Source organism: Zingiber officinale, chromosome 9B (genome assembly GCF_018446385.1).
Source record: "Zingiber officinale cultivar Zhangliang chromosome 9B, Zo_v1.1, whole genome shotgun sequence".
In the NCBI taxonomy this organism is placed as follows: Eukaryota; Viridiplantae; Streptophyta; class Magnoliopsida; order Zingiberales; family Zingiberaceae; genus Zingiber; species Zingiber officinale.
In genome coordinates this window covers 55,898,073-55,907,003 of record NC_056003.1, presented here as the reverse complement: position 1 = coordinate 55,907,003, position 8,931 = coordinate 55,898,073, and the positions used below count along the sequence as shown (strand labels likewise).

General features: G+C 39.4%; 1 protein-coding gene across 1 annotated transcript; it reads right to left on the bottom strand.

Moving 5' to 3' along the window:
• Positions 1–4,137: 4,137 nt before the first annotated feature.
• LOC122025153 lies at positions 4,138–8,476 on the bottom strand. The gene is made up of 6 exons (XM_042583920.1): positions 7,425–8,476; positions 6,675–6,730; positions 6,369–6,602; positions 4,825–5,113; positions 4,549–4,745; positions 4,138–4,416 (listed from the first exon to the last, which is right to left on the bottom strand). Exons 1-6 carry the CDS (start codon positions 8,352–8,354, stop codon positions 4,263–4,265), a joined length of 1,860 nt encoding a protein of 619 aa, XP_042439854.1. The 5' UTR covers positions 8,355–8,476; the 3' UTR covers positions 4,138–4,262.
• Between the last annotated feature and the right edge of the window lie 455 nt (positions 8,477–8,931).

Here is an 8,931-nt window from a genome sequence, read left to right as displayed (position 1 = left end):
ATGTGATTCTTTTATTTCAAAAATAAATGTTTACAAAAGATAGGCTTTTAGTATACACTCTAACACCTGGCCAGGTACCCGGGTAGTCCGAGCGTCTGGAGGTGCTTCAAGTGCCCAGACGGCCAAAACTCATCGACATGTTGAGCTGGAGCACGATGACTGGCCAGCCCACGTCAACAGTCCAGGCACCCGGAGGGAGTCCAGGCTCTTGGACGTGGATAAAACTTCGAGGATGAAGTTTTGATGAAAGCTCGCTCTGTCAGCACAGTCCAAGCACCCAAGAGGAGATCCAAGCAGCCGGACGGGGCTATAAAAGGAGGTTTTGACCATCAGCTTCAACACATCATTTCTAAGAAGTTTCTCTCCTTCACACTACTCAGAAAACATTTCTATGACCCCCAAACATTGCACCGACGATCGAAGGGATGATTTTTCAAATCTATAGTTATCGGTACGTTTACATTATTACAATTCTTTAAACATTGTAAATCTATATCTATACTTATTCGAATTGATAGTGGTTGCTTAATGAAAGTGATTGACGATCGCGAGCCTGTGAGTAGGAGTTGTCACAAGCTCCGAGCCAAGTAAATCAAAGTGTTAGCGATTATTTGTTTTAACTTATCTTTATTCCGTTGAGTTATTCTTGAGTTTTAAATGAATGTGAAAAAGCCACAAGCACTATTCACCACCCCCCCTCCTCTGACGCTTTCGATCCTACAATATCTATATCGTTTCCAGGTTGCTTAGGCCCTGAAATAGCATAGTTGGCATGATTTATTTCCTCTTCATTCACATGTTTGGAGGTAGATTATAGTTGACCAACATGATTAGCCAGTAGCTATACCGACTGCTAAGGTTTCTATGAAGATTAATGCCATTAGCTGTAAGTGCTAGGCGAACATTGCTTGGCTTACTTTCGAAGTTTGGCCATATATGATCCACCAACTTCCGCGATGGTGAATCAACAGGATGATGTAACTAACCAGCAACTCTTGTAGAATCTACATGTGATGTTAAATTTCTTCAAATCTCTAAAGATTTAAGCATGTGGTTAAATCTTGGTGTGAGGGAAATACCAAACCACCTTAGCAGAAACATCTTTCTTCTCAACCTTGTTTTTGGTTACCTTCCACCATGGCAAGCCACATTTAGGGCAGCTTACACAATTTTTATATTGCTTCCTATAAAGAATGCAATCATTGGAACAAACATGAATCTTTTCATGAGTCAACGCCAAACAAGTCAATGTCTATTCTACATCATACATTAAGGATGGTAGATTGTGATTATTTGGCAGCATACCTCCAAAATCCAATAGTAGATCTGAAAATAGAGCATCACTCATTCTATGTCTTACTTTAGTATTGTACAGTTTCACAAGTGCACTCAACTTTGTGTAACATTGGCATCTTTTATACAATGGCTTCTCTGATTCCTTCAAAAATTTCATAAATGCTTCATGGCTTTCTATATAGTTATCATACGTTGTCTTACACATATGAGCAGTTTCAAAGTTGTCATAATAATTATTAATTAGCTCTTATTGACACTCAATTTTACTTTATCATCTTTGGTAGGCTCACCATGTCAAATCTAATTCACATAATTTTGACTAAAATTATAGAAATAAAGATGCTCTAAAATAGACTTAACTGGTCCTTTTTTAATATTGATACATTTGCAACAAGGACAATAAATGTCATTGGGGTCAATATTAGAATTCCGTAAATAATCTCTAATGAACTGTTTCATAATTTCCTCATACTATTTGGACCTTTTATCCAAGTATACCAAGATTTATTCATTTCAATCTAGCAAAGTCCACAAATAAATAGGTTAAAATTTGAAGATATAGATTTGTAAATATAGGTTTAAATAAAAGAGTCATTAGTTTCATAATTACATTGTAAATATATAATTGCATTATAGAGATAACTACAAAATGGTCAACTTACATTGCATAATATTTCTCTAATGGATAAGACATGGCTTTAAATGAGTTTGCTACCATTCTAATATTATCATAAATGGCACTCAACAATCATGCCACTCAATTCATAAATTGTACAAGTGTTAGAATAATCATATAGGTATATCCTATGTATGCATTCCAATCCAAGACAAGAGATTCCTTTTCATATCAATAGATCTACGAGTTGGTGTTGCAAATGAAGCTTTGAACACCAAAAGAGTTCAGCAGATAGTCCATTCATGAAGGTTTCAATCTCAAATTCACCGATCATAAAATTCATAATCCAAACTATTGATTTTAGCAGATAATCCATGAGTATTAACTAATTTTGAAAAATCACTTCCCCTAAAGAACACATCTATTATCCCATATGAAGAAGAGGGAAACAATATGGCAGGAGATGCCAGAAACCAACCTGATTGATGAGTTATTGGAGCTGCAGGATAGTAGCTAGAAATCAATTTGTTAGAGACAGTGACCACTAGCTCAAACTCCTACAAAGCACTTGCCTTCTTCCTGTGGTGAGGAAACCTCAAAGAGGATGATCTATCGAAGGTCAATTCCCCAGCAACGCTGCAGAGAGGAAGAACACTAATGGCACAGCAGAGAGGAAAGGAAAGAAGGGGGAGGAGAGGGAAGAAACCAACCTTAGCGTCGGGTGATAGTCGTGTGTCGGGGAGAAAACGCTGAAGGAGAAGGTTGTCATATTGTGTCAGGGAGAAAACACCGAAGGAGCAAGCCACTGTCGAGGTGGAGGGACTCGGAAGAGAAGGCTACCGTCAAGTGGTCATCGCGCATCAGGGAGAAAAAGTGAGGATGTCGTCGGGTGGCCGCTGCGTGTCGGGGAGAAAATGTGAAGGAGAAAAATACGATTGTGATCGAAATGCTTTCGATGGAATTAGATTTTAGCAGGGTTCAGTGGAAAAGTATAGTAAACCGAAGCCATAGCACAAATTTCAACCCATTCAACTTATTACTTCAACACTTAAACATATGAATTTTATTTTATAACTTATTAATTCATTGAATATATATTATGATGTAAAATACCAGATAAAATTAGAAATGAGATCCCATTTTTAAACCTACAAAATCTAAAATCATATTTACTACATCAAATTTATTATCAAAATTGATTATTATATATTACTTCGTAATTATTAATTGCCAAAGTAAACCGTGACGAAGTTTGTTGTCCATTTTTATACCGTGAATGTCTATATAACATATCTTTATTGAGTAGATTATAGGTCATCTACCCTACATATTTATATATTTTTATGATCTATTTTGTTTTGGATGGATTGGAAATAATTCATTGTATTTTTTGCTAGGGAAATTATCAGTCATCTGTCCATTTATAATATGTATATACGTGGATTCGTTGATAAATTATATCCATAATACTTGTAAAATAATAACGAAAAATACCAGAAATGATGAATTTGTGCAAAAGCATATTTAATAGTAATTTTATGATCCTGCCATTCATTGGATTTTGATATGACATATGCATATACTTTTCTCTTATATTCATGTTTCTGGTCCCATAAAAAGTTTTGATCGATTATTTGAATAAATTAGAGAAGTACACTTGGAGGTTCATACTGAAAGTCCACTATCTATTAAGGAAAAAAAATTAATAATACATTAATTTTAAATTGATCTGGAGGGTCTAACCATAAAAAATATCTTTAGTTATATGCATTCAATTTATTTAACTTCTTTGTATTGTTTTTGCTCTAACATTATTGTAGTTCACATGCAATGAGCAAAAACTAACCTCACAACAAGCCGACATCTAATGGTGGGAATGACATTGGGAGGACATCATCTGAGAGTCGTTCTTTTCAATTTTGAGAGGATAAAAAGTTACTCAAGATTAATCCACAAACGAATTTAATATTCACTACAACAAAAATAACTTTTCGTAACGCGCAAATTTACTTTCCGCAGCACGCATTGCCCTATCCCCTAATTTTAGATCAACTGAATAGATGAAACTTTCTTCCCTCTCGTACACAAAAACTCACATATTTATTCGCAAACCGAGATAACTCCAAGGGTATGACATAAAAAACTTGGTAAACAAAAAGATTCTTAAACTACATTTGTATAAAAGATCATAATGCATTCATACATGCTCTACGATATCTTTCTAGAGAGGCATGAGGCAAGTCGATTGAATGTTATACACACACGACACAAACAACATTTTCTATCTCGTGGATACTTGCCGTCGTCTCGGTTGTCTCAGTGCTACGAATGGCATTACCACATAGAGCCATCAACAATTCAAGGACCAATCGAAGTTTTGGTAGGATATTTTGATAGGACCTCCGTCGTTCAGAAGATGAGTCAAAAGGCCAGCTTTAGTTGCATCTAGGTAAGTCAAGATCAACTTGAGGATATCTTTTTCTTGTCCAAAGTCTGTGCTATACCTGTATCACGAACCTCAAGCTAGTTAACAAAGTGGTACCGAAACATATATAGGAAAATAGTGAATGATTGCAAATGAACCAGCTAGCATTTGGCTGATCCATAAACATATGTACATTTTTGAGCAAACGTACCACTTGAAGATCTTGTTGAGATGGACTATCCTCTTCTCAAGATCCACCTCCACGCCACCGTGAAGAAAGAACTCCCTTGCAGCGTATCGGAGTTCGACTTCAACATCTTGGGCAGAGAAGAACCTTACAGTTGGACTCGAACGGGTTCCATCGCTTAAGCCAAAATGGATCAAAGGATTAACCTTATCGGGGACCAACTAAAGGAATAGACTATATTTTAGCAGACTTCCTCATCGGCAATGAAAGTATGAGTAGGAAGGTAAATAAAGTTAATACCTCTAGCCGCTTGTCACCGGCACTGAATGGCTTGACCAATGAGTAAGGCTGCCTTCTATTCGATCGGAGGATACCATTCTTGATGGATGAAAGTGAGTAAGGAAAGCCTCCAATTATATACTGGAAGTCGGTATAGAAAGCCTTCCTGTCAATCATCCCTGGTCGGCCAATCTTGATGATAGCATCGATGACCATCGCATTATACAAGTTCAAGAAGAAAGTCAGCGTCTCGGCAGCTGAAAGGCTGAAAATATCAATCCGTTGCAGATCGCGAATGAGGTTAACATATCTGCACAACAAATCTTGTAGCTGATTAATTCTCTTTATAACGGAAAATTGGAGTACTCGATCACTTAGTTTGACAATAAAAGGATGAACCCAACTTCAGATACAACACGCTAAAAAGTATCATACAATCACTTTCGAAATAAAATATACTGAATCGAAGTCAAACATCCAAGTGAGAACAGATATAATAAGATCCCAAGATCATTTGTAGTCTTCTTTCAGTAAGTAATTGCAAAATCCTACCATACTAGTCTTGTATTCTCTTAAGCCTAATATTACGTGGTAACAGCCATAATTATTCAAAAGGACATAAGGGCAAATGCATTAGAAAATATGAATATGATATATAGTCACCTATTAGAAGGGAATATTTAGCGCAATGATAAAATTATTATTGTGTGACCTTGAGGTTAATAGTTCTAGTCGTAAAAATAACCTCTTACAATGCAAGATAAAACTGTGTATAATAGACTCAAAGTGGTCTAGCTATTTCCTGGGACCCGTATTAGCAGAAGTTTCGTGCACCGTCATTTATATAGTAACCAATTGCTTTTCTAAACAATAACATCTTGGTGTATCGAACCAATTGTTTATATATTTCCACATGAGACTGCAGCATATTGATCAAATTTGGAGCACCCAAATGAAGGGCAATGAGAGAAAGAAAAGATGCATATGAAAATGAGGGAAAAGACATGAAACTGCTGTAATTCATCAAAAGAAATTAGAGGAAAAGGCACAAGAAAATATGAAAATGTCATAGTAGTTCCTTGTTGCTTTCCTAAGTGATTGAAAATTTCTACTGAAACTGTAACAGATTGATGATGTCCTGAATATGTAAATGCGAGAAAAGGCATAAGTTCACGAGCAAAAAGGAATATGACCGATGGAATAGGCACAAGCGACTATACTTTTTCAAAAGGAATACTACAATAATAATAATAAAGTCTTATCTCACTAGATAGGGTCGGTTATATTGATCCTTCTAGTTATTGAACTCTATCCTTTACTACATCAAGTCTTATCTCACTAGATAGGGTCAGTTATATGGATCCTTTTACGTTATTGAGCTCTATCCTCAACTACATCATCATCTATATTTATATTTAAATAAATTTACATTGATTGAAAATTTCCACATGATCCTGAAGCATAAAAATTTAAGTTAGTTTAGGTCAAACGATCAAACAATGCAACAAAGAAAGCACATTGCGAATGTGATTATAGTGTAACAGCAATACCGAGAACCCACATACCTTCGGAACTCCTCACTGGCAGCTATACGACCATAGTCCAAATGGCGCCTATCATTAGATGCATAAGATTCAAGAATTGCTTGCATTAGCTTAGTAAGCTTGTGCCCAACAGTTTGAATTGGCTTGGGTTCATTATCATTAGTTGTTCCCCTGAAGTTGAAGCATCTAGGAATCGATGGCTCGTGCTCCAGGAAACGGTAGAAATGATTACGCCCATCCTCGAAGGCATTCTCCCTGTATAAATCAATTGTCATGCAAATAAGCTAGTAATTGGACAAAAGTAAATTCATCATAATTAAGACTCACCGGAATACATGATGTATGAAGTGCTTCCTGGCAAGCTCTTTACCGATCTCGATCGCCTGTAGTAAACCAAATTAGAGACCAATGCAATAACTGGTGTGATGAAATGGATATCAATGTAGGAGTTAGGAAAATATCTATCTTTGTTGTACTAGTCAGAAATTGCGTGGCATAAGCAAAGTCAGCCCTTTTGTAACAAAAAAAGGGTTGACCCTTTTGCTTATGAAAGAAGTAGATGGAACGACGTTGAAACAAACAGGATTCACATTTGGATGAGGACATGTTGTTAGTGAAGATATTTTAATTTTAAAAAATGGATGGAAAGTCTTGGCATAAGAAAAGACCTTTTTCCGAGATGGAGCCCAGCGCAATTATAAAGTTGTTCGCGTATGACTTTTTAATCAACTGAATGGAATAAATTGAAACTGATTAAACTGAATTTTTTTTAACAACTCAAACCAATTAAATTTTGTCACCAATATCACCCATGTCCAACAAATCAAAACGATGTAAAATTAATTAATTACGTTATACGCTGGGACGGAACCTATTATGTCAACTGAGGATTGAACTAAACCTTGGACTGCACGTGGGACCAACCGGCCAACGGACTCAACGAGGCCACCCCTCTCGCACTTGCCTTCCCCCCCTCAAGTGTTTCTGGAATCGGATCGTCAACCTAGCCGTGGGAATTCTAATCGAACGGATGAGATTGGATCGAGGAGAAGAGGGATAGGGAGGAGGGCGAGTTACCTTCTTGCGGCCGCAGTCGAGGTGGCCGATTAGGGCTTCGACCGCGTCGCCGCCGGTGAAGCAGTTTTTGACGAGCTTCATCCTGGTGATCCGATCCTGGATAGGGAGGCGTTGCCGGAGAACTCTCGCCACGGCAACCATCGCGTCGGGCCGCTCCCCCTCCAGCTCCTCCTCGTCGTCGAATCCGTAAACTGGAATCCGTGGCGCCGTGTCCGGGCACCGCCGGCTGGCCATCTCTCGCAGCCGCCGATCGAATTCCCCGCTGTTCCGCAGGGAATTGAGCGCAACCAGTCCTCCCAGCAGCTTCTCGTTGAAGAAGATAGCCGGCACGGCGGCGCTCCCGGTCCGCTCCACCAGCTCCAGAGCCCGCTCCGGGAACACGTCCAAGTTGATCTCGACGTAAGGAATGCCCCGTTCGCGGAAGAAGGATCGGACGCCTCCACAGTCGCGGCAGCCGGAGCGGGAGAAGAAGCTGACCCGGCCCTTGATCTCGAAGCCTAATACCCTTTCAGCCTCTGTCTTCTCCTCTGTCTCGCTCTCTCCTTTGACCCGCACGACGACCTTGAGACCGTGGAGGTGAAACTCAGTGGCGGGTGGTGCAGCAGGGTCGTAATTGCCGTCGAGCAGCGGCGGTTCCTTCAAGGAGGAGGAGGAGAATCGCCTAACGATGGCGGCGGAGAAGACGCTGCTCCTGTCGCGGATGAACTCGACGGCAGAGTTGAGGGAGGCGGATCGCCCGATGGGGAGCCGCTCCTCGTCCGGCCCGATAGAGCGCTCCTTCGCAAGCCCAGCCGGGGGCTCCGGCAATGGAAGACAGGAGTGCGGCAGGACAAATTCCACCTCCTTCAGGTACTCATTCTTCTCTCCACCATGACCAAACCCCTCTTCGCCAGCGATCTCTTCCCGCTCCGCTTCCTGATCGCGATCCATTGGAGGAGAGAGAGACAGGGAGAGAGGCTTCCTTGCAAATTCCTTGCCAATGGGTTGCTTTGCTTGCCTGCTCTGAGCGTTAGAAGAGAAGGCGGGGGCTTTTATACGACGACGAGAAGAGAGAGGTGAAGCTAGAAATGGTCATAATTTTTTTTTAAAAAAACATTAATTAAATATTTTCTATTTATTTATTATTTTCTTCTCCGGCGTGTGTCTAGGGAAGTTGGAAGCCGCCCAGTCCACGTGGACCGAATCGCCGGCGACCGATCACGTGCGAAGCGACCTCTCTGGTTTTACTCTCCCACGGCCGTTTACTTTCGCTATGTTCGGGAGGAAAAAAGTGTGCATGGAAGGGAGGTAGGGGTCTAGGGGAAGTGGACGAAAGTGTAAATAAGCGCTTAGATAATTTTGATAGGAAGGAGTGAGTTAGAGAGGAGAAAAAGAGAGAAGAGTAAATTTTATCTTTGTATGTTAATGAAATAATACAATTTTTTATACTCTAATTTGGGAGGTACAAATAAAAAAAAAGAATAGAGTTTTAAAATATTTTATTTTAATTTTATCTCTATTTTAAAAT

Bases quoted from the DNA above. Each gene is read 5' to 3' on its own strand.
- LOC122025153 (XM_042583920.1), bottom strand. From the start codon at position 8,354: ATGGATCGCGATCAGGAAGCGGAGCGGGAAGAGATCGCTGGCGAAGAG. The intron at 6,731-7,424 runs GTAACTCGCCCT...GGTTTACTACAG, and splicing joins TCGACTGCGGCCGCAAGAAG to GCGATCGAGATCGGTAAAGA. The intron at 5,114-6,368 runs GTATGTGGGTTC...TTTGTTGTGCAG, and splicing joins GCCAGTGAGGAGTTCCGAAG to ATATGTTAACCTCATTCGCG.